This window comes from Macaca nemestrina, chromosome 7 (assembly GCF_043159975.1).
Source record: "Macaca nemestrina isolate mMacNem1 chromosome 7, mMacNem.hap1, whole genome shotgun sequence".
NCBI lineage: Eukaryota > Metazoa > Chordata > Mammalia > Primates > Cercopithecidae > Macaca > Macaca nemestrina.
Genome location: NC_092131.1, coordinates 142,973,397 through 142,999,296, shown reverse-complemented (window position 1 = coordinate 142,999,296; position 25,900 = coordinate 142,973,397). Strand labels below are relative to the sequence as shown.

The 25,900-nt window shown below is 47.0% G+C and overlaps 1 protein-coding gene across 1 annotated transcript in view; it reads right to left on the bottom strand.

The window, feature by feature from the left end:
- Positions 1 to 25,900, bottom strand: part of LOC105489507 (myosin IE) — a 239,949-nt gene that overhangs the window by 5,841 nt on the left and 208,208 nt on the right. The window contains exons 23-26 of the mRNA XM_011754342.3: positions 21,649 to 21,795; positions 19,617 to 19,774; positions 16,351 to 16,443; positions 11,611 to 11,812 (exon numbers count right to left, since the gene is read on the bottom strand). Of these exons, the coding sequence (XP_011752644.1) occupies positions 11,611 to 11,812; positions 16,351 to 16,443; positions 19,617 to 19,774; positions 21,649 to 21,795 (600 nt within the window). The remainder of the gene's footprint in view (positions 1 to 11,610; positions 11,813 to 16,350; positions 16,444 to 19,616; positions 19,775 to 21,648; positions 21,796 to 25,900) is intronic.

Below are 25,900 nucleotides of genomic sequence, written 5' to 3'. Positions count from 1 at the left end.
GTAGGCATGGTGGCTCACGCCTATAATCCCAGCACCTTGGGAGACCAAGGCACGTGGATCACCTGAAGTCAGGAATTCGAGACCAGCCTGGCCAACATGGCAAAACCCTGTCTCTACAAAAAGTACAGAAGTTAGCCAGGCGTGGTGGTGCACGCCTATAGTCCCAGCTACTTGGGAGGCTGAGGCAGGAGAATCACTTGAACCCAGGAGGCGGAGGTTGCAGTGAGCCGAGATTGCGCCACTGCACTCCAGCCTGGGCCACAGAGTAAGACTCTGTCTCAAAAAAAAAAAAAAAAAAAATTTTTTTTTTTAAGTCTGTACATGTTCACTACAGAGGCAGCTATCTGTACTTTTTCTAAATATTTTCATTCCAAGTTTGGTTGAATCCACAGATGTGGAACCCATGGGCACAGCGGGCCAATTGAACCCACAGATGGAAATTTGTCCTGTCTTGTGCAGGGGAAAAATCCTGCTGTCCTTAATGCAGACTGACAAGGTCTCTAGAGCCCAAGTACGGGGGCTTAGGTACAGGGTCCTCCTGCTGAAGGATTCCCCCCACTGGAGTTGGGGTAAGACAAGACGGATGGCTCCTGAGAGGTAAGACCCTCCCTGCCCTGGGCATCACTCACTTGTTCTGCCCCACCTGCTTCCAGCTTTGACTAAGACTTGTTTCTGTCCTTCATGTCTTCCTTGCCAGTTGTTTCCTTTCTAGGACACTTGACCCTCATGCTAGCTCAGCTGTTATTAGTTCGCCCCAACCTCAACCTGAAAATCTTTCTAACAGCTTTTCTCTGCTCTTGGAAAAAGGACCAAAACCCTTCATGGCGCCTACAGACTCTGCCAGGTGCGGCCCCTGCTCACACCCCAGCCTTACTCCCTGCTTCAGGCCACATTGGTGCCTTCTTACCTTTCTTCATGAGCCCTGGTTGGGGAGAGGACCCTTGTCCACATACTTCAAGTTTACATCATATTTACTGGTGAAACTTACAACAATTTCCCCATAAGATCAGGAATAAAAACAGCACTCACCACTTCTGTCCAATATTATCCTGGAAACTCTAGCCAGGGTAATTAGGGGGAAAAAAAAAAGGCATCTAGATTGTTTTAAACTAGAGATCATAAGTCTGATTGAACGGATTCTTTCTGGTGATAAGATACCAAATTATAAACAAGACCTAAGGGGATGCAGGTGGACCACGCAAATAGCTGTGTGTGTGGCCACTGCATGGTCTTTGATCTCAAGGCATCAGAGGCTGCTTCCTCAGGATACGTGACTACTGGCCAAAGTAAAACCTCAGGAATTACCCGGGGAATCTGGGGTCCTCTGTAGACCCATGACAACAGCTGGCCTAATTGTCCAGGTTATGGGCAACTGCTACTGTGCTGGCAACGTAAGCCATCTGGCCCTTTATCACAGGCTGAATGGGGTTCCTAGTACTCCACAAGTGAGAGGTGGGGGAGGCCAGGGCAGCTTTAGATGGGACATTTGCTGGGGAGCAGGGTGTGGACAGTGGGGACTGTTTGATGGCAGCCGGGAGGAGCGGGCAGGTGGGTGGAGGAGGGAGGACCTCTGCACTTTGCATTAGGAAGGGCAACACTGATGCTGCCACCATTGGCTCTTTCTTGTGATCACAAAGGGGCACAACTGTTCTGCTGGGGCAGCATATTCCCAAAGCGAGCCACAGTGAGAGCCATTCTCCCTGGCCAGCCTGCACATGGCTACACCCTTGTGAGGGCGAGCAGACAGGATGTCTTCTGGGAAACTGCCAGTAGCTGAGTGAAGTCTGGATAAACTCCCCTCAACTGGACCAGGCCTTGTGCTAGGCATTTTCACAGATGCTGCTTCATTTCACCCTCATGACGCTCCTGTGAGATGACTGATGCAGGCTCCTGGAATTTCCTGCTGGTTTCACCACTGGCCACCATGGTGGCCCATGCCTAAGGTTCCTGGCACTGCAGCCACACGGAACCTTTCTGCCTCCTTGGTCTGGCTACGCTCCCCTGGCCTCTCCCCACTTCCCAGGCAGGACTGCTAACTCCTGCTCAGCCTTGGATCTCATTTCCATCACTCCGTCCCCAGACTCTGGTGAACCCCCCGCCACACCCTCCCCTACCCCACGGCTCCTCCAGAGCAGGGTGAATTGTAGCATGACGGTGACCTGTGTGGCTATCTGGCTGACTCCCCCTGAGATGGGGCCTCAAGCTCTATGCTGACAGTGTGTAGCAGGAGGGGGACGTGGGCTTGAGTCTGTGTGCTGGGTTTGAGGCCAAGCTCTGCATCTGTAACACCTAAGCAGATTCAGGCAATGGCCTAGGTCCTTTTTCTTTTCCATTCATTAACTTATTTTTATTTTTTTTGAGACCGAGTCTCGCTCTGTGACGCAGGCTGGAGTGCAGTGGCATGATCTCGGCTCACTGCAACCTCCGCCTCCCAGGTTCAAGTGATTCTCGTGCCTCAGCCTCCCAATTAGCTGGGATTACAGGCGCCCACCACCATGCCCATCTAATTTTTGTATTTTTAGTAGAGATGGGGTTTCGGCATGTTGACCAGACTGGTGTCGAACTCCTGACCTCAAGTGATCCGCCTGCCTCAGCCTCCCAACGTGCTGTGATTACAGGTGTAAGCCACTGCGCCCGGCCTCTTTATTTTTAGCCATGAAGTTTTGCCACGTTGCCCAGGCTCGTCTTGAACTCCTGCCCTTAAGTGATCCTCCCACCTTGGCCTCCCGAAGTGCTGGGATTACAGGCGTAAGCCACTGCACCCGGTTCTAGGTCTTTTTTCTAATTCTAGGAAAGTTTTACAGAGAGCTCGGAACAGCACGGAGGAACACAGGAAATCTGTGCCATGAAGCTGTCGTGGAACACAGTCAGTGGAAACAGCCATTTTCCCAGACTCCAACAGCCTGGAAAACCCAGGCAATCTCCTCTGTGTCACTAGGTGGCAATCCTGCGTCATTAATGAGAAGAATGACTTCCTTTTTTATTTTGTTTTGAGACGGAGTTTCTTGTTGCCCAGGCTGGAGTGTAGTGGTACGATCTCAGCTCACCGCAACCTGTGCCTCCTGGGTTCAAGCAATTCTCCTGCCTCAGCCTCCCGAGTAGTTGGGATTACAGGCATGTGCCACCATGCCCGTCTAATCTTGTATTTTTAGTAGAGATGGGGTTTCTCCATGTTGGTCAGGCTGGTCTTGAACTCCTGACCTCAAGTGATCCACCTGCTTTGGCCTCCCAAAGTGCTGGGATTACAGGCATGAGCCACTACGCCCGGCCGGGAATGACTTTCAAAGAAACTGCCAGAAATTTGATTAATGAGGTCTTCTAGGTGGCTGGAGCCCCCCAACTCCCAGCCAAGGCAGTTGGTTAATCCAGGAGGAAGGGATTACAAACCCCCTTACAGGGCACATGAGACCCCATGCCCACCGTGCCAGAACAGCCTCAGTCCAGCTTGCAAGAGCTGAGAGAACTTTCAGGCATTTTATGAGCCAGTTGTCAAACACGGCCATTATTAAAAATCAAATCATTGACAACAAAGAAATTGTATTAAAGCAAAGGCAATAAATGCTAATCAGTTATCCCTTCCTACTTCTCACTGCACCCTCTGTGTCCTGGGTTCAAGCGTTTCTCCTGCCTCAGCCTCCCGAGTAGCTGGGATTACGAGCATGTGCCAAGAAGCCCGGCTAATTTTTTTTTTTTTTTTTTTTTTTTGTATTTTTAGTAGAGATAGGGTTTCACCATGTTGACCAGGCTGGTCTCAAACTCCTGGCCTCAAGTGATCCACCCACCTTGGCCTCCCAAAGTGCTGGGATTACAGGCGTGAGCCACCACTCCTGGTCTACTTATTTTCCTTCTATCTACGCATTTGAAGTTATTAAAGTCTATTGCTGATGTGGTAGAAATACTATACAATGGTGTGAGACTGCCCATCTTTTCCCAACTCCGTACTCAGTAGTAGTCACACTGGCAGCTTGAAATTGGCCATGGGGAGAGAATTTTACCCGAGAAACTGGTAAATGTTACAGTTCAGGCCTTTTCCTCGCTGGAGTGCCCACTGTTTACCAGAACACTACCATCCTACCATCCTCATGCTGCCCTCACAACAAAACAGGCTCACTCATGTCTAAAAATGCCTTGCCAACTTTTGTTTCATTATTTCCTTATTGTTAGTATTTTTAGAGACAAGGTCTTGCAATGATGCCCAGGCTGGGGTACAGTTACATGATCATACCTCACTGCAGTCTTGAACCCCTGGACTTGGGCCATCCTCCTGCTTTAACCATCTGAGTGCTGGGACTACAGCCATTTACCCCCATTTGTTTTATAATGGCTATGTAGAATTTAGATAATTTTGGTAGTTCTGGTACTTTGTGATACAGTATTTGTATTTCTAATAAACATCACAGAATTGAAAATTGTGTTATAAAAATAATTATTTCATTGAGATAATTTTTTTTTTTTTTTTTTTTTTTTTTTTTTTTTTGAGACAGAGCCTCACTCTGTCACCTGGCTGGAGTGCAGTGGAATGATCTCAGCTCGCTGCAGCCTCTGCCTCCCGGGTTCAAGTGATTATCATGCCTCAGTCTCCCAAGTAGCTGGGATTACAGGCACCTGCCACCATGCCCGGCTAATTTTTGTATTTTTAGTAGAGACAGGGTTTCACATGTTGGTCAGCCTGGTCTCGAACTCCTGACCTCAAGTGATCCTCCTGCCTTGGCCTCTCGAAGTGCTGGGATTAATGGCATGCGCCACTGTGCCCAGCTAGATAACGGGGAGTTGCAGCAAGATTTCAGACTCAACAATAAGTTATTTTTCTTTTTGACATTTCAATAATAAAGGCTCATTATATCTAATATATATTGTTTATATATATAATATACATGTTAGTATATGGTTAAAAAATTATATATTACTGAGCAAATCCAGTGTTTCATTATATGTAATTTTGTACAATGCAATTTAGTTTTCTTATTTTAGGGTAATCTGTACACATCACTTTATGTGTCTATTACCAATTAACATAACTACATGAAAAAGCTGACCTACAGCAACTTCTTTTTGCACCAGGTTCTTTCTTCTGAGTAGGGCAATCACATTATAACCCAGAAGCAAATAACATTTCCTGATGAATTAAGCACACTACATCCAGTTTGCTTTGTGAAAACTGGCACTGCAAGAGTCCTGTATTACTGACCAGAGAAGAAACAACTGATCTATTTGCCCCAAGACATTAGGATGTCAGCTGACATTTGAGTCCTCACAGATGGCTGCCGAATCTCACAAGGTGCCAAAAGTCCACAAGGAAACAAAACCCCAAATGACATCAAAACTCAACTGAGGGCTAGTTAATTCCCTCTGTCCTGGCAATGTCCATTCTTTCCATGGGATGTTCATTGTTATGATGACTGCAGCTGAGATAGATGTTTAGTTAGAAAGAGACTGTAGAGGCCAGGAGTTCGAGACCAGCCTGGCCAACATGGCAAAACCCTGTCCCTACTAAAAATTAGCCAGGCGTGGTGGCTCATGCCTGTAATCCCAGCTACTTGGGAGGTTGAGGCATGTGAATCACTTGAACGTGGGAGGCAGATGTTGAGCTGCAGTGAGCCAGGATCGCACCATTGCACTCCAGCCTCAGTGACAGAGTGAGACTTGTCAAAAAAAAAAAAAGAGAGAGAGAAGAGAGAGACTGTGGAATAGTGCAGAGCCGGAAGGAGTTTGTGACTTTCCTTCTTCAAATCGTCCAAATGAGGCTCTAATGTCTAGTGTCTGTTACCGTTACTGCAGAACTGTGTGCCACTGATGCTCTGTGCCCATGGAGAACAGGCACAGCTGCCAAGGGTGTGTGTGTGTTGGGGGCGGGCATCTCCCTGTCTAGTCTCCTTGTTTTGGCTTCCCTAGGCTGTCCATTCCCCGCATTAAAGCCAGCAATGCCTGAAGTGTAGAGCTTCATGGAATCCATGGCTCTAGGCAGGCCAGAGATTTGAGTTCTTTTTTTTTTTTTTTTTTTTTTTTGAGACGGAGTCTCGCTCTGTCGCCCAGGATGGAGCGCAGTGGCCGGATCTCAGCTCACTGCAAGCTCCGCCTCCCGGGTTTACGCCATTCTCCTGCCTCAGCCTCCTGTGTAGCTGGGACTACAGGCGATTTGAGTTCTTGAGAATAAAGCCACTGGGCCAGGGAATGTCACCTTTCAACCCTGGTAGAGCATTAAAATTTCCGTGTGAGACCAACCAATGAATAACAGTAATGAGACAAATACAAAATAACTTTCAAATAGCACTGTGCTTTATAGCACACAAAGCCCTTACTTAACCTTCAAGAAAACTCTGACGAGTGGGTTTTCAAAATTATTATATTATTAGCATCCCTATTGTACAGGTTAAGACACCAAGGAGTAGAAAGATTAAGTGACAAGCCTGGGGTAGCACATAGAAGGCACATGGCTCAGTAAATATTTATGAATAAAAGAAAAAGGAATGAATGGACAAACCAGGACTCACATCCTGCTCTTATAGCTGCAAATCTTGTGCTCTCTGCACTCTAAATGCCACCTTTTGTGAATTTCTGTGTAGCTCCCATACCTCCTGGGTGGGTGTGTGCCTAGTCTATCAAGGGGAGCTGGGATTAAGCTTTCGAATATTACCTCTTTGTTCTGCAGATGTGAAATGTATGTCTTGAAATTCCAAGAAGGAAAATAATGGCATTTTATTCCACTGGCTCTTAAAAATATGCTGTGTTCCAAAAGGTTGAATCTATAAACATTACTGGAAATGTGGAAATGGATGCCAGGAATTCCTCAGCACCATGTCTGCCTGGGCCAGGATATGGCTGCTGCTCCCATAGATTATGGGTTGAGAAATATTGCTGTTGGACACTTGATGGAAATTTTAAGCCCCTTGAAAATATGACTCCATTGGGAGGATCTTGACAAGAGACACAGAGGCAGCATTTAACTATTTCTGTTGGCCCCTCCTTTGTGGCATGCCCAGAAGCCCCACCACTGGGCACCTGCAAGATTTTTCTGTTTTTCCAACTTCTAGTTGGATTAATCTCTGGAGTATCTTGAAATTTCCTGAAGTTGTCCTCCCACAAAATGGACCACAGGATTAAAAAGGTTAACAGACATTTCCAGTCTGGGTTTTAATGCTTCCAAGAATGAACTGCAGATAGATTATGTACATTTCAGTTATAGGAGGGAAAATTACGACACACACTGGATAGTGGGATCAGAGCAAAGGTGGATGGATGAACTGTTTTGTGTATTTTTTTGAGATGGAGTCTCGCTCTGTGGCCCAGGCTGGAGTGCAGTGGCGCAATCTCGGCTCACTGCAAGCTCCGCTTCCCAGTTTCATGCCATTCTCCTGCCTCAGCCTCCCGAGTAGCTGGGACTACAGGCGCCCGCCACCATGCCCGGCTAATTTTTTGTATTTTTAGTAGAGATGGGGTTTCACCGTGTTAACCAGGATGGTCTCAATCTCCTGACCTCGTGTTCCGTCCACCTCGGCCTTCCAAAGTGCTGGATTACAGGCGTGAGCCACCATGCCCGGCCTGGATGAACTGTTGATAAGATTCTTGCCTAACCTCTTCTCTTTCCTTGAGAATCAGGAAAGATCTTTGACCTGAGTTAGACTTTTCAAAAGCTATACTAATCGATGGCAAGATCCTGATTCCCACTGCAGATCTCTCAGTGTTTCCAGGAGAATGATAATGATAGCTACCATGTGCACAAATACTGCAACGCAAGGGTGAAGAATCCAGTTGGGATGGTAATTAATTTAGTGAAATCTTCATGCTGTCTTCAAAACAACTGATTGAACCTAAAATAAACTGATAAAGACTTGCCTGAATTAACTTGAGGTGCTAATTACATCATTTGATTTTATCCATATTACATGATCCAAAATAAATTACAGAAAAAGTGCACTGAGGGATGAGAGAGGAAGGAAAGAGAAACCCAGAATGTGAGAGCCGGGAAAGAAAGACCATAGTAATCCTCCTTTTATAGACTGGTTAAAGTCAAGGTTACTGTTTAGAACTTTGATGTATATAAGAATTTTCATATTTATGGAAAAAGTACAAACTTGGGATCCTAAAATTCCCTGCATGCTTCAACAGCCTCCTGTGGGATAAATGCAATTCAGGTTTTTATGGCAAACACGAAGAAGCTGTTAAATTTAGGTAACCATGGGGATCCATAAAATGCCACATCCAAAGTCTCTGGCCACATTAGACACTTTTAATTTTCACCTTTATGTGTTTTAGAAAATAAATACTAAGAAAAGGTTCAGCCCTTTGCCCAAGGTACTATTTTGTAAGGAATGTTTGCACAGCAGATTTAAGGTTACAAAGAGGAGGCTGACTAAGACACAGTGTGCCTACTAATCGTGTTTTACATACAAGGAAATCTTACTGCCTAGTAGACAGGTGTGAAGGTGTCCTCTCCTTCCGGCCTCATGGCCATCCTCCAAGACAGCACCACGAGTACCCAGTCTTTAGGCCTGAAGGCGGCAAAGGGTGCGATAAGACTTAAATAGGGAACCACATGGCAGAGGGCTGGAAGGGAGCAGCCTTGGTTAAGACACAGTGTTCCTAAATTGCCTACTTTTGGCTGACAGATGCTCCCAGCTGGCTGATGTGCAAGTCTGCAACTTGCAAAGTAGGCTGGAAAGATGGTTTTGCTTGCCAAAACCAAAGTAAGTAGGCAGCTAGCAGACAGAGCTAAGAGATTTGGTACATTCTGTTGACTGCTTTTAATACCCTGCCTACTTTGAGGGATCAAACTGGGCCTAGGGGGGTGACTTAGTGATGCTCACCCACCTGAAAGGTGTAGGTCTGGGTTAGAGATCGAAAATCCTGTGAGCCTAACAGCACCCTTGCAATTCACCTTCACATGGAAGCTTCCCTGGCTTTATCAATCAGACCACAGGTGCCTTCAGACTAATGATTTTCAAAATGTGGTCCCTGGATCAGAGTATCACCTGGGAACATGGTAGAAATGCAAATTCGTAGGCCCTACCCCAGACCTACAGAATCAGAAATTCGGGAAGTGGGTCAGCAAGCTTTCCAGGTGATTCTAGTGCACACTAGAGTTTGAGAACTACTGGTTTAGACCAAGCCAATTAGGTAAACCATGGTCATGACAACTGCTAGGATATAGCTACTTACCCAAGAGGGGGGGGTAGTGGAAGGGAAGAGGAGAGGGAAACACACACACACACACACACACACACACACACATGCACGCGCGCGCGCAGGGAGAGGTCTATATAAGGGTGGCATCCACTCTACTGATGGCCATCTGTGTGATAAAACTAAGGTGCTTTAAGCTGGGTGCTGTGGCTCACGCCTGTAATCCCAGCTACTTTGGGAGGACAAGGCAGGCAGATCATGAGGTCAAGAGATCGAGACCATCCTGGCCAACATGGTGAAACCCTGTCTCAACAAAAAATACAAAAAAATTAGCTGGGTGTGGTAGCGGGTGCCTGTAGTCCCAGCTACTCAGGAGGCTAAGGTAGGACAGTCACTTGAATTCAGGACATGGAGGTTTCAGTGAGCCGAGATCGCACCACTGCACTGCAGCCTGGCAACAGAATAAGACACTGTCTCAAAAACAAAACAAAACAAAACAAACAAAAAAAAACAGCTAAGGTGCTTTCCTATTTGTAGCCCAAATGAAGTGAGGTAAGACTTGCCAGGGGAAAAGGAACGCTAGGAGAGAACATGGTAAAGTTCCTAAAAGCTCTGTGGTCTTTAGAAGGAAGCTGCTAAGGCAGGAAAAACATCGAATAATAGGGCAAATAGGGCATAAAGGTTAATGGGGCCAGGCACGGTGGCTCATGCCTGTAATCCCAGCACTTTAGAAGGCCGAGGTGGGTGGATTACTTGAGGTCAGGAGTTCGAGACTAGCCTGGCCAACACAGTGAAACCCTGTCTCTACTAAAATACAAAAAATAAAATAAAATAATTAGGCAGGTGTGGTGGCACGTGCCGGTAGTCCTGGCTACTTGGGAAGCTGAGGCAGGGGAATCGCATGAACCCGGGAGGCGGAGATTGCAGTGAGCCGAGATCATGCCACTGCACTCCAGCCTGGCAACAGAGCGAGACTCCGTATCAAAAAAAGAAAAAAAAAATTAGTTGGGCGTGGTGCTGGGTACCTATAATCCCAGCTACTCAGGAGGCTGAGGCAGGAGAATCACTTGAACCTGCGAGGAGGAGGCTGCAGTGAGCCAAGATTGTGCCACTGCACTGCAGCCTGGGCAACAGAGCGAGACCCTGTCTCAAAAAACAAAGCAACCAACCACAAACAAAAAGGTGGATGGATGGCTGCCCCCCTCAGAGAAGGAGATGCTGCTTCTCTTCCTGCACGGGTCTGTTTTGCATTCATACCTCCTGATCCTCATTTGAAACTTCTCCATGGTGCTAGAGACAGGAGAGAGTGGAAAATGGAAGTGGGCCTGAGAGAGGGGAAGAGAAGAGAGAGTGGGCGGGAGCAGGCCGTTACTGGCTTTAGCAGACAGAGCCACTCCGGAGAGTCGTGCAGAGCTGGAAGATTCCTTACAAGTCTCTAGTTCATCCTCCATGAAGTGACGGGGGTCCTCATCATCATCACTCTGTCACCATCATCACCACCCTCAAGCTAGCGTTATGTGAGTAGACTCCTGCCAGCCAAGTACCATGCTAGAGATTTTATGGATATTATTTCTAGTCCTCCCGACAACCCTGCAAGCTTGATGGCATTACATTAGTGCTTAGACAAGGAAACTAGAGGGTAAGCAGCAGGTCCAGTGTTAGAGAGACCTGATCTGACATTTGACAACACTACTCTGAACACTCCTGCCTGGTGATCGCCATCCAGCCGGTGCCTGGATGCTCCCAGGGACAAAATGCTCTTTACATGCGAGGGCAACTCATATTTGGGTTGCTACAACGTTCTCCCTTTACTGGAGCCAAAATCTACCTCCTGGCTGAGTTCACTAACTGGTTTTCAGCTGGCGCTAGTTCCATCCCTGTGACTCCACAGGACATGTCTTAACCCCCTTTTAAAACTGAGAGCTCTTCTAATATCTACACAGAACTTCAGGCATCTTCACTTCCTCCAGCTAAAAGCCTGGGTTCTCTTCACCACTCTTTATTTATATTCTAGAAAGGCAGATAGGCTGTCACTGTAAAGCCACAAAAACTCTTATTCTTCAACAAACATCATATAGAACACTGGGATGTTATTCTTAATGTTGCTGAAGACTCTTAAAGCTGTTGTATTTATGCAACTGCAGGCACAGACACAAATCAAAAGCTCCCTTATTCCTCAACCATGCAAGAAAAAACAAAGAGGTCGCAGAGTAACTGTATCTGGGGCCAAAGGGCACCCATTTTCTGATGTTTCCAAGCTAAGCCTTCTCTGGAGAATGAAATGAGCTGTCTGCTATTAATGTGGCTGTACCTTTAGAAATACCAGCCACAGCCCCACAGCCCCACAGCCTTGGCTCCAGGAATACAGCACTGAGGTGGAAAACTGAACTTTAGAATCCTGCACTGACAGCCCCCAGGAACCTCTGAACCCTTGTTCTGAATGATGGAGTGGAGCTTGCCAGCTTCATCCACGGGATGTGAGAATCTTACCCTGCAGCTCCCTGGTCCGGGACCTTGAGGAAATCCAGGCTCTCTGGCGTCTGTGACACTCGGTCTGAAGCAGTAGACTGCTGCTGTGGCAAGGGCGGGCGGGCCATGGAGGTGTACAGGCTTTTCTGACTGGTCCTCTGGCTTCCAGGAGCATCGGGATGTGGCACGAACTGGTTTCTGATGACTCCGTTCTGATGGTATCCTAGAGAGAGAAAGAGAGGAGGACATAAGGCTTACATTTTTGCATCCTTTGCCAAAAGTCTCTCCACATTTCTTCCACGTACTACAAGGGCAGCTTACTTAACTTCTGAGTCTCAATTTCCCCATGTGAAAAAAATGGAAGGCATCACTGCTAACACATTGTGAGAATTAGAGCGGATTCTCTGTTCTCCCCATTCCCAGGCTTTACTGAGGTATAACTGACAAATAAAATTTTATGTATTTAATGCGTCCAACAATGCATGGTCAACTTCCCAGGATGTGCCCGGAACACAGCGGACACTCAGCACATGCTTGGTGACAACAGAATCCCCAGATTTCCTGGGATTCAAAGCCCATAGTAAGGAAAGGTAAGCTTACAGCTGGCTGGGAGACACCTTCTTGGGCCTCAGAAAAATTATGAGGTTATGACTCAAGAGGGTTGGCAGGCAGCTGTTTAAACAGCTGGACATCCATTTTCAAGGGGTCAGTCTTGGGCATCCACTGCAGGAGCCTGCTGTGTGAGGCAGACAGCGTGCGCTACACAGGCAAGGGAAAAGTGGCCACCCAGTTGGCTCAGTCCGGATGCAGCAAGCTCTCTCAGCCAAACAGCGATGTCTAGTTAAAATCACATTAGCCAATAAGTAATGGGTTAGAGTGACAGGCTCCAAACCATGCATCTTGGCTGACTCGGGCATTAGCATTCCATGCTACGTATGAAGAGGCCCTTATTCATTCTCCCACTGACAGATCTGGGCTGAGTGGAGAAAGAGAACAAGACTCTTCAAGGCCCACTGTGGTGAACCCCACCCAAAAACCTCTTCCAACCAAATGAAGAGAACTCTTTGGTAGCAGTGGGATGACCCTTAGAGAAGGACCAGGGGTTCAGTTCCGGCTCTGCCTCTGATAGCTACACTGATCATGAGCAAGAGAGCTGATGTTTCATAGTCTCAGTTCTTCACGAAAGAACCACGAGATAGGTCCAGAATTTGCTTGGTGGCTTCCAGCTCCGACATGCATTTTCTCTATATCCTTATTATTGCAGAAATAGGGTTCTTCCTGCCCAGTAATAATAGCTGGAATTCTTACTTTGAACCCCGGTTTTCTCAGGGTGGAGCTTTCAAGAGGGTGGCTCCTCATCCAGCCACGTCTCTAGCAATTTCCTCCCACAGGCCACCAGACCAGATCAGAACTAGACATTTGGAGCAAACAGCTGCCCTTCACCTTGCCCCATTCCCTCAGTAAGTGAGAGCTGAATGGGCTCCCACAGGGTCTGGGATGGAGGAAGGTAGAAGGACCCCACTTGCTGCTTAGGGTCCCGATGAAAGGAGAGGGGCATCTTAAGTGTGACATGCCCTTGGGATGTCACATGGCCCATGATAAAAGTGGGGTCCCCACAGGGGCCGCCCCACATGCTGCTCGAGATCCCCTTGTCCACGATAAGATCAGAAGTTAAGAGTAAGCATTTAGAAACGTTCATGGCAGTTTGACAGATCTATTTCATGCCAGTTGCATCTTATAATAAGAAATTTTGGCTTATATTTTATATGCTTTGAAAATTCTTCTTCTACTAATTCATTTTTATTATATCATACAAATGTATGGTTTGTGAGGGACTGGACATTTTTTTAAACCCCTCGAAAACCCCTGGTCTTCCACCAGAGACAGTTTGAGAAGCACTGGTTGAATGGATCCAGGTCCCATTGTCTCATTTGATTGATGAAAGAACTGGCACTTAGTTGGGGAGCGCTGCTCAAGGTCGGAAACTCTGTGGCCTGATTGGATCTGAGGCTGCTTTGGCCAACCTAGCTGAGGCCAGTGAGCGTTCCAGGTGGACTTGGCCAGAATTCTCCACTGGAACCAGTGCACACGCAGTCATATGGTACTACAGGGCTTCTCTTAAGTTCCTCTGTGCTTGGATTTTCTTCAAAGAAGAAAGGAGGAGACAGAGCTGGGTCAAGGCAGGACGGGGACTCCAAAAGAGACGAGGATTAGTTTCTCACTGCTGGGCCCCAGTGTCCATACTTTAGCATGCAACAGTGAGATTCCAGAGACTAAAGAAATGTCTTTTTTTTTGGCCGGGGGTGGGGGGGCGGGGGTGCTGGATGGGGAGGGGAGACAGAGTCTCACTCAGTCACCCAGGCTGGAGTACAGTAGTGCGATCTCAGATCACAGCAACCTCTGCCTCCCAGGCTCAAATGATGTTCATGCCTCAGCTTTGAGAGTAACTGGAATTACTGGTGCACGCCACCATGCCCAGCTAAATCTTGAGACAGGGTCTCACTCTGTTACTCAGGCTGGAATGCAGTGGCATAATCATAGCCACTTCAGCCCGCCACTTCAGCCTCCTGAGTAGCTGGGATTCCAGGCATGTGCCACTAGGTCCAGCTAATTTTTATTTTTTATGTTTATTTATTTTTGAGACAGAGTGTTGCTCTGTCACCCAGGCTAGAGTGCAGTGGGGTGATCTCAGTTCACTGCAATCTCCACCTCCTGGGTTCAAGCAATTCTTGTGCCTCAGCCTCCCAGTAGCTGGGATTACAGGTGTGCGCCACCATGCCTGGCTAATTTTTGTATTTTTAGTAGAGACAGGGTTTTGTCATGTTGGCCGGGCTGGTCTCAATCTCCTGGCCTCAAATGATCTGCTCGCCTCGGTCTCTCAAAGTGCTGGGATTATAGGTTTGAACCACTGCGCCCAGCTGCAGCTAATTTTTCAGAACATTTTTATAGAGATGGGGTTTTGCTATGTTGCCCAGGCGGGGCTCAAACTTCTGGTCTCAAGCAAGTCTCCTGCCTTGGTCTCCCAAAGTGTTGGGATTACAGGCGTGAGCCACCGCAACCAGCCTCAAGAAATGCTTTTTACTCCTTATCTAAGACATTGGTACAAATAGAATTCTCTTGGCTGGAAAGACTGGAATCAAATACAGTCTCAAAATGACCCTATCAGACTTAGAATCCTAAACTGCTTAATACCAAACACTCTGGGAGCAGTTTTTTATGAACTGAATTTTGTGAGTGATGGAAAAACATTAAAAGATGTTATGTATTTTTGCAAGTGTTTTGCAAACACTACACAGATTTTTAGAGGCAGAAAGTCTAAGATTCAGGTTTAGAGTGTATGGATCTGTCAGTTTTATTTTTATTATTCAAAATGAGAGGCCAGGTGCAGTGGCTCACACTTTTAATCCCAACACTTTGGGAGGCCAAGGTGGGAGGACTGTTTGAACCTAGGAGTTCAAGACCAGCCTGGGCAACACAGTGAGACTCCATGTCTACAAAGAGTAAAAAAATGAGCCAGGTATGGTGGTACGTGCCTGTAGTCCCAGTTACTCAATGGGCTGAGGTGGGAGGATCGCTTGATCCAGGGAGGTTGAGGCTACAGTGAGCTATGATCATGCCACTGCACTCCAGTTGGGCAACTGAGACCCCATCCCCAAAAAAGAAGAGATAAACATGAAATATAAGCATAAACTTTATAACAATTTTGTAATGCTCTCAGATATTACTTTGTTTTTTCGAACAGGCCTCCTGAATCCTCATCTCAGAAAACAAATAGAAAACAAATTTCTTCTATTCAGTCATTAAGCTGCTGTAACTTACAAAATACTGTGCAGTGGCCCCCTCCCCTCCTATCCATGACTGTGCTTTCCACTGTTTCAGTTACCCATGGTCAACTGTGGCCTGGAAATATTAAATGAAAGTTCCAGAAATGAACAATTCCTAAGGTTTAGGTTATGTGCCATCTCGCTCTGTCCCGCCAGGATGCGAATCATCCCTTTGCCCAGCCTATCCATGCTGTGTCCCCTACCCCGTCATCAGTCACTAAGCAGCCGTCTTGTTATTCATAACGGCCCCAGGAAGCCGGCAATTTGGATATGCCAACGAGAAGCCATTAAGCGCTTCCTTTAAGTGAAAGGGTGAAAGTTCTCAACTTACTGAGGATAAAAAATTATGCAGAAGTTGCTAAGATCTACAGTAACAACGAATCTTCTATCTGTAACATTGTGAAGAAGGAAAAAAATTTCTGCTGGTTTTGTGGAAAACTCAAACTGGAAAAGTATAGATAGGTTTTGGTAATATCTGCATTTTCAAGCTCCCAGTGGGGGTCTCGGAATGCATCCTCCGAGGATAAGCCGGGGCTACTGTAGTGGTATTTGGCCAGAGCTGGGTAGTGGTGGTGTGGTTAGACCTGACAAACGCCTATTTCCATAAAGCAGCATCCTGTGTCTTAAAAGCTGACAACAGTCTAGTTGTCACGGACAAGGACTCCTTTCTCTCTGTCAGAAGCCTTTCCTAAGGGAGTAATATTTCGAAGTAACGAAATCCAGATTGCAAACTCAGCCGCAGCTCAGCCTCACTGACTCCTACTTTTCTGAATTGTGAGGTCTCCAGCAGAGCTGCTGCGTTGTACATCTGGCAATGAAATGGTCCATGCCTGGTTAATATGTGTGCATTGATCTGCTAATGGGTTTCTTCCCAAACATATTTTATGTTATGGGTCCAGATTTAGTGGTCCCAGACTATGGTACATGGCTGGCTTACCTGGGGGAGGAGGGGCCGCTCTCATTGGGTAGTTGGCATTTTGAGTCCCACCGGAATAACCTCTATTTTGGGTAGTGTTCCTTCTGGTAGGACCTGAAATAAACAAGCAAGACAAAGTTAAAATCAGCGCTACTGGTTGGTTTTATGGATCCTCATGGTTCTTTGCATATGGAAAATTTTTGAGAAGCTTGGATTCCAGTTCTCAGGTGGATCTGCAGGAGAACAGTTGCAGCGGAGAAGGGGCAGTTGAGGGAAGTATGTAATGGTAGCTACTGGGTGGGAGGGGCTGGAGGATAGGTTTATAGAGGTACAGTTTTGAAATGTTAGACCGTGGCTTTTAAAGAAGGGCTGATCATCTTACAAAGGTGTTTCTATTTCTGCAGACTTTTTGAGACAGACGGAACATTTTAACATTTGCATTCATGTTCTACACGCTAAGTGGCTGAGCAGGTTCACTAACGCTGTGGGTCACCGGGGTTGGCAGGAAGCCCGTTCCGGCGCTGACTGCACGCCTGCCTATGTCAAGGGCCTTTCACGCAAGAGTGTGTGTTCTACGGTCCTTGAACTAAACACAGAGACCACAAGGAGTAGAAGCAGACTTGTACCCTTGACACAGACATGAAGGAATTAGCAACAAGCGGGGGCCAAAGGAACACACTGTGGGTCCCAGTCAGGGCTGCACAGCAGGGCAAGAGGAGCCAGAGGAGATCTCTGCAGAGACATCTCTGTGGGGGAGAAAATCAATAAATAGGGTCTCGAGTGGAACAGGAAGGAAGGTAGGATTAAACCAGCTGGAAGAGGGGTGCAGAGGGAATTTCTTATAAAGAGAAGAGCTGAAGAATAGAGAAGGGTGGGAGGTGACAAGGTGCACACTGCAGACACAGCAGAGGAGCTGTAGCTCTGGGGCCTGGGAGAACCAACCACGTGGGACCAGGGGCAAACGGATGTGGCCTGTTGGGCGCTTCCCTCCCAGTACCTAGGCCGCTCTCCCCACCCCAAATAAGGTAGGATCCAACACCTATTGGGCAGTTTCCACTCTGGGGCCCGCTGCACACACACCGCCTGCTGGTTATTTGCAGCCTTTCTTTGCCCGGCTCCGTGCCCTGGGGTCTGAGTCCTGTGGACAGCCAGGCCTCTGCCTTCCAGTGGGGTGAGGCCTATAGGCCAGGCCAACAGGAGGCACTGGCAGGAGACTAGAATGTCAGGAGGGAGGCAGGGGGACTTCATGTGCCTCCTTCCTGCCTATACAGCCTTCAGTTCACCTCGTTCCTCCCTCTGCTGCTTCAGGTTTGCAGATAACAATGATCTCCCGCTGTTCCTTTTCCCTGGGTCCCTACTTTGTTCCCTAAACCCTGTCCACATCTTCTTCTTGAAAAGTCTCTTCAGAAATCCCCCCAAAAGTTGCTGTTTTCTGCAAGTACTAATGGATACACAGACATACACCAACATTTCCTGAGTGGTGGCTCTACACATATAAAAATATGATGGGCCGGGCGCGGTGGCTCACGCCTGTAATCCCAGCACTTTGGGAGGCCGAGACAGGCGGATCACGAGGTCAGGAGATCAAGACCATCCTGGCTAACATGGTGAAACCCTGTCTCTAGTAAAAAAATACAAAAAACTAGCCGGGCGTGGTGGCGGGCGCCTGTAGTCCCAGCTACTCGGGAGGCTGAGGCGGGAGAATGGGAGGCGGAGCTTGCAGCGAGCTGAGATCCGGCCACTGCACTCCAGCCTGGGTGACAGAGCGAGACTCCGTCTCAAAAAAAAAAAAAAAAAGATGGCATTTATTGGTATTGTATTACTGGTATTGTATTAATATGTTAGAGAACATGTTAAAGTGTACCTTTGCAGATGGATTTGAGAAATTGCTAATTAATTAATCAATTTTTGAGGTAGAGTTTTGCTCTTATTGCCCAGGCTGGAGTGTAGTGGCGTGACCTTGGCTCACTGCAACCTCCGCCACCTGGGTTCAAGCAATTCTCCTGCCTCAGCCTCCCAAGGAGCTGGGACTACAGGCATACGCCACCACACCCTGTTAGTTTTTTGCATTTCATAGAGACGGGGTGTTGGTCAGGCTGGTCTCGAACTCCTGACCTCAGCTGATCCACCTGCCTCGGCCTCCCAAAGTGCTGGGATTACAGGCATGAGCCACTGTGCCTGGCCTAGACACAGTTATTTTACATATGGCATCTTCATGTGTGTGATCACACACACAGGCCAAATTTTAGAACAATATCACAGTATACATAGCATATATTATTCTATGCTGTGTACTATAGATATAAGTTATAAATACCAATTATAAATAGAAAAAGAATCAAAGGCCAGGGAAGGAGTTAGACTGGGGTTTGAGGTAGTGCATGTGTCTGTGTGTGTATATGTGTGTGTGTGTGTGTATGTGTGTGGTGTTTTATTTCTTAGTGGCGTGATCTCTGCTGGCTGCAAGCTCCGCCCCCCGGGTTTACACCATTCTCCTGCCTCAGCCTCCCGAGTAGCTGAGACTACAGGCGCCCGCCACCTCGCCTGGCTAGTTTTTTTGTATTTTTCAGTAGAGATGGGGTTTCACCGTGTTAGCCAGGATGGTCTCGATCTCCTGACCTCGTGATCCGCCCGTCTCGGCCTCCCAAAGTGTCTTCTTTTTCTTAATGAGACAAGGTCTTGCTCTGTCACCCAGGCTATTGCAGCCCTGACCTCCCAGGCGTAAGCCATCGTCCCACCTCAGCCTCTCAAGTGGCTGGGACTACAGGCGTGCACCACCATGCCTGGCTAATTGTTGTATTTTTATTTTTGTGTGTGGAGACAGGATTTTACCATGTTACTCACGCTGGTCTAGAACTCTCGGATTCAAGTGATCGTCCGGCCTTGGCCTCCCAAAGTGCCAGGATTATAGGTGTGAGCCACTGCGCCTGGCCCAGTCAATTTCTTTAAAGGTGGCATAGAGGATGATGTTGGTATTGTGGACAAGATCTGACTGGAAAGGGAGGGGAAATTTGAAGCTAACGAACTCTGATTTGTTTTAATCACAATATTGTAATGCCAGGTATACTGATACATAAGTACTAAGTCCCTCAGAAACTTTTAACCTGCTCATTTTCCTTGCTGTTGCTTTAGTTTGAAATGTTCCATTCTGAAGAAAGCCTGAGCCCCAGGAAGCAGCAGGTGTACTGATTCTCAGCCCCCACATCTGTGCACACGTTTTTAGCATTCGCTCAGGAGACTCGGGTGAGCGGTGGCAGTTCTGCCTGCAGGGCCCGTGGAGCACTTACGGGAGTTCTTGGGCAGTCCAGGTCCAATGCTGACCTGCAGCACTTTGTTACTGGGCTTGAGGACAGCCAGGTCCCCAAAGCCTTGGTGGAACTGCACTTGCCGGGAGCCCCCCGCACTCCAGGGACCCCAGTTCTCCTTTTTCAACTTCAGTTCAAGCCTGCAAAAAGCACACTGGGGTTAACAGGTCGAAGGAAGCAGTGAGAAAACGGTGCTCAGAGATCCTGCCATGGAGTTCTGCTGCTGGAAAAGCATAAACATGAGGCAAGACCGGACAATCCACACCGGGGCAGGGCCCTGAGGATGTGCACCGCATCCATGGGGTGGCACTGTCGCTGCATGACAATGAGCCAGAAGCAGGAGCATCTGGGGCCCGGTACCATGAGACACCAGGTGGTGAGGGAGGTACACCTCGCTAATGTGCCAGTGCCACTCTGTCAGGTGGCCTCAGGGGCACCTGCTGAGGGGACAGAGGAAAGAGACAATTTCCAGGTCACACCACTGTGCTGTCATTGTGCTTCCAGCTGTTGTCCCTGCTCCTGTGCTTGTGGAGGACTGCCAGATGCCAGACCCAGGCCAGCTTGAAGACTCTTTAGCACAGAACCTGGCTTTGTTTAGTCCCGTACTGTTCTTGCACCATGACATCCCACCCGGGGATGGAAAAAGACACACTAGCAACCAAGATCCAAATAGAAGACAGGATTTACCTGCAATTCCCAAACTCCCCAGCCAGTTTTAATGCTTCTGTATTGCCCATATGCCTGCATTATGCAATCCTTATTCTGCTTTTAACTTATATTTTCTCATATCATAGGAAGGAAAAATCATAATTTTAAGTAGCTGCCTATTATAAGTTTCCCTCATCATGATATTAAGGCTTTGTCTTGGCCTCATTCTTGTAGCTGGGAAAAGATGGAGGATATTCCCATTTTATAGACGGGGACATTTAAAAAGAAAAGTTAAATAACTTTCTTTCTGTGTTTTAGACAGGGTCTTGCTCTGTTGCCCAGGCTGGCGTGTAGTGGCGCAGTCTCAGCTCACTGCAATCTCTGCCTCCTGGGCTCAAGTATCCTCCCACCTCAGCCTCCCGTGTAGCTGGGACTACAGGCATGCACCACCATACCCGGCTAATTTTTTATTTTTTATTTTTTACTTTTTGTAGAGATGTGGGCTTACTATATTGTCCAGACTAGCTAAATAACTCTTACTCAGCAAATCTGAGATTAGAGGGTCAACAGTATGCCAGTACCTGGTCCATTAGGTCATGTTGCCAAAAGAAATGAAAGTGAGGCCGGGCATGGTGGCTCAAGCCTGTGATACCAGCACTTTGGGAGGCCAACGTGGGCGGATGACTTGAGGTTGGGAGTTCAAGATCAGCCTGGCCAACATGGTAAAACCCTATATCTACTAAAAATACAAAAAATTAGCCAGATGTGGTGGTGAGCACCTGTAATCCTAGCTACTCAGGAGGCTGAGGCAGGAGAATTGCTTGAACATGGGAGGCAGAGGTCCAGCCTGGGCAACAGAACGAGACTCCATCTCAAAAAAAAAAAGAAGGGAAGGTGAGCCACCTACACAACACATTGGCCACCTATAGTCCTCAAGCCCCCAGAGGCCCTACCAATAAATAGGTTTTATTATGCATTAGTTTGGGGAATTTATGCCCCCACCTTTGTCACTTTCATCTGCTTCCAGCCTGATTCTACTCCTGTCTGCTCTGCTAAATTAAAAACCCTATTTTTGGGTGAGACATAAAAATCTGCCTTTGTCTGCCTCATTTAGGAGGTTTTTGTCTAAATGATAAAATACACTAGTCTACGAAGTCATTATTTCACAGAAATGCAAAAATAACCTTTTCCAAGTCTGTGACTGCTATCCAGACTGTCTTCTGCAGGCTCTAAGGTTCCACTGGGGCCAGCCAGACCCCACTCTCCTCCTCGCGAGCCTCCCCCAGCCCCATCCTGAATCCCAGGGGTGCGATCAAGGCCCCTTTTTAGCTACACGCAGAAGTTTGGGTCCCAGATCCGGACTTACGTATTGCTGAATTTCAGAGGTAGTTGCTTCTGGGTTTTCTCCTCATAACGCTTTGCTAAGAGGCTTAGGAATTCAGTTTTGAAGACAGATTCAAGCAAACTGTCATACTCTTGCTCATGGAGAATAAAAATGTCATCCTGCATAGTACTGTAAAGAGATTGGACAAACACACTTGGTGAAAGCTGTGCTTCTGTTTACTCTATTTTTTTTCTTCCATTTTAAAAATCCTGCAAGATAGTGCTAAGATTTTAGTCTTTCTATAGTAATAATCTTTCAAACAAAAACCAACTACAATGGAATTACATAATGAGATTGCTGAAATCTGCTTTCAAAGAAAGTTTATAGCCCAACAAAAGGATAATCAAAGTACTTTTTCCACATGATTTTTAAAATGAGGAACTTAAGGACAATTTAGCCCATATTTTTAAAAAATCCATTTTCAAATCCAACTTGTGTTTTTAAGACCATAAAAATCCAGAACGTTATGAATAGAATGCAGCTGAAAAGGGATAACTCTACATTTAAGTTCCAAGTTAGTATTAGTATAATTTATGATATGGTTGTAGCTATTGTAGTAAATTTGAACTTGAAGAATTATAAGCTCGGTTATCAAGAGGGAAGCCAATGTCCTGGACTTCAAGGTACTTATTAAGAACCTTCTGGCAAACAGTGCTCTGCGGACACTGCAAACCAGGAGCTACTAGAATGTACAGACACGTCCAAGTTCAGAGATGCAAAGGTCAGATGGACAAACAGCAAACAAGCAAAAATCATCACCTTCAAGCTAATGAATTTTGTCAGACAAGGAGAGAACACACCTTTGTAGGAACCACATGTTTGGACAGGGTGGGATTGTGGAGAAATTTATGCCTGGAGGGGAGCAGGTGTTAGGAGCTAAAGGGTGATGGCAGAGAGACGCTGAGGCAGACCCAGCGCTGAGGAAATGCCTGGTGGTCAGGGGAGGTGGGTGAGACGAAGTTCCATCTTCAGGCCTGGCTAGGCTTGGTAGAAAGCGACAACGTGTGTAATTGAGAATTTGCATTCTCTGTTAGATTTATCACTCAGGTGAATGGGGCCACCACCCTAAAGGCTGTAATATATAAGTTTATGAGTATCTCCAAGTACCACTGCCAAATACCGAAAACAACCCTTTGAAGAATGAGATTTCATCAGGGATTGTAAGCATTTTCCCAGGCATTAGAAACAAATTAGGCAAACCTGCTTCAGTGAATTGACCATGGTCACATTTTAGTCTCTCTAAGCGCCACAGACACGGTTCTTTGAACACCCAGAGCCCTGCAGCATGGCTCAGGAGCTCTGCTCTGCTCTCGGAGCTCCTGGTGTCACTGCACCAGTGGGATTACCAGGCTGTGACAAAGCCAGATGATGAGGCAAGGGGACCACACAGAGGACTGAGCTGTAGAGAATCTTTGAGACCCAGGATCCTTCTTCCATGTAAAATCTGACCCATTTAAAAGGAAACTCCTGTGCTATCCCTGTTCAGCCCCATTCACAGGTCAAGGTAGGGGCTGGGCCCTTGTTGGGATCACAGGGCTCCCTTGGACAGAGAATCTTGGTGGACTCTCCCAGGCTTGTCAGGAACCTTCTCTCCAGGCTGAGACAGGGAGCTAGTGACCCGGAGCTGATGGAACCAGTAGCTGTAGCCACAGCCTCTACCTTGGTCTGATGTTGAAGCTTATTCACCAATGTGGTAGTATTAAGAAGTGTGGCCTTAAGGAGGTGATTAAGTTACAAGGAAGGGGTCCTCACGAATTGGATTAGTGACCTTACAGGAGTGGTTTGCCCTTTCTATCCTTCTCACATGTGAGGACACAACAAGAGGTGCCATCTATAAAGAAGACAGTGGCCTTCAGCAGACACCAGATCTGTCTGCACCTTGACCTCGGACGTCCTGGTCTCTAGAACTGTAAAAACTAAATTCTCTTTTTTTTTTTTTTTTCCAAATTATGCACTTTCAGTCCTCCTACAGGAAAGGAGCTTGGTAATCCACAGGAGAAAAAGAGGTTGAAGGAACTGCAGCACAATTGAATAGGAAGGCATAGAATGGCAGCATGCACAAACCATGGGGGTGGGGTGGGGCGGTGCATGGAGTTCACTGGAAGCAAGAGGCCAGCGTCAGGGGAAAGGAGCTTGGCCCTTTCATGGCCAGCTTCCTGAAGAGCAGCCAAACTTTCCCTTGGATGTGAAGTCAGAACACTTTACCGTAGTTTATTTGGTTTACCAAATAATGGCCATTTGGGAGGAGCACTTGGTCATTATCATTACCCCAGATGTTTGTTTTCAGACATCCCCATATCACAGCCATGCTTCTTGCCCCCTCCTGTGATAGCTGGGATCAAGGATAAACCTTGACAACCAGTGGTTTAAATAACAGACAGTTTTCATCTCCATCAGTCAACAGTGCATGCAAAGGCAATTCAGGGCCAACATGCCAGTTCTACAGTGCCTGGGAACAAGCACCTCCTCCCTCCCTTTAAAGGGACAGCCAGCAATCCAAAACTCCAAAAAGCACTTATGAAAAGCTGCTCAAAAGAGCTCTTCCAAGTCATTTTGAATTAATAAAGTCTAAGCCTCCTAGCACCCTAGCCCAGGTGAAAGAACACGGCTGCAATAGGTAGAGCGCATGCAATAGACCAGAGTGAAACAAGAAGCTCCACTTTTTGGCCTCTGGGGTGGGGAATGAAACTCCTCCCTGTTTTGGTGGTTTGCTCAAAGCTCTCTCTGGCATGTCTGATCATGCCTGCTTGCCTGACTGAACTGTGGCAGGATGGTGATTATTCAACAGGGCTAAATGAGCCCAGCACAAGTCACCTTGACTGGTTTAATGTGCTTAGATTTATTAGGAGTTTCATTATTATCATAACGAAAAAAGCAAGCGGGCCAAAACTTCCAGGTCAATTATCAGCATGAATCTAGAAATGAGAAGAGATGTGTTTGGACACTTTGACTTTAACCATCAAATCCAAAGTCCCCTCCCTTCAGTGATCCAGGCATTGGAGCCAGGCAGACCACCTTCACCCAGGCCAGGGTCTCAGCTCATTCTGCTCTCCTCAGCCCATGCTCCTGGACCTGAAAACAAAGCTTTTGTGTTTATTTATTCTAAAAAGTCAGACTTATCTTTGGACTTCACCCCTGACTTATTCCTATACTGCAATTCCTTACAGATGTTTGACGCCGTACCCTGTGTTGGAAGACCTCTTCCTAGTCTCTGGTTTGGATCTGCCCTTGTTTTTTTTTTTCCTCCGTCTTTGTGGCTTACTGTTGTATTGCTGACAACACTAGAAAATCTTGTTTTACTCTCTTAACCAATATATCTTTTCACAGAAATGTAGTTACAAAACACCAAGGAAAGTCCTGAAGGAGTTTGTTTTTTTTTTTTTTTTTAAGCTGAAAAGGCAATTTCCAAGGATAGCCCTGCCTTTATTTAAGCTTTTACAAAAGTCTTTCCTGCTTATGAAATATGCTGCTTTTAGTAAACTGGAAGATATGGAGGCGAATCAAGAAGAAAATAAAACTTGCCCAGAATTCTACCACTCAGAGAAACCAGGGGCACCAGTTTCAGAACCTTCTTCATTTCTCTGAGAAAGCCTGGACGCAGGTGCAGGCCTCAGCAGTGATGTGTCCGGCTCAAAGAAGCTTCACCTGAGCCGCAGGTGCAAAGACCCACTCTCCTCTTTTGAGTCCCAGGAGTATCCTTTAAATCACGCTGGGAACACTTGTAGTAAGGCACATGTTTACTCAGCTGTCTGTTCCCCCTTCCAGAATGAGAGGAGCTTCCCGAGGCAGTGACTGTGCCTCATCCACCTTCGAAAACCAGGGCTCAGCACCAGGTAGGTGTTCAATCCCATGATGCTGACAACTTCCAGGTTCCCAGTGCTTACAGGCCCCAGCAAGCCACGATGCCAGTAATGCTTCAGGTCAGCAGGACAGGCAGTGAAGTGGGCTGTTTTTACTGCCAGAAACTTTAGGGGATTCAGGCAAGGAAACATTCTGGGCAAGAATGTTGTGACCAGGGAGCTAGAGCCTCTGTCTAAAAAGCACCGTCTTACGGGTTGTTTTTCCCATTGGAGACAAGTACTGGAAAATCTGTTAATCCAGACAGCCAGCCACACAACTTTTGGTCTCATCCTTCTTGTGGTCAGCTACCAGAATGAGAAGAAAAACGAGAAGCCTCATCAGAGAGCCCCAAATAAGAGCTTCCATGGCCCCAAACTCAACACCTACAATAGCA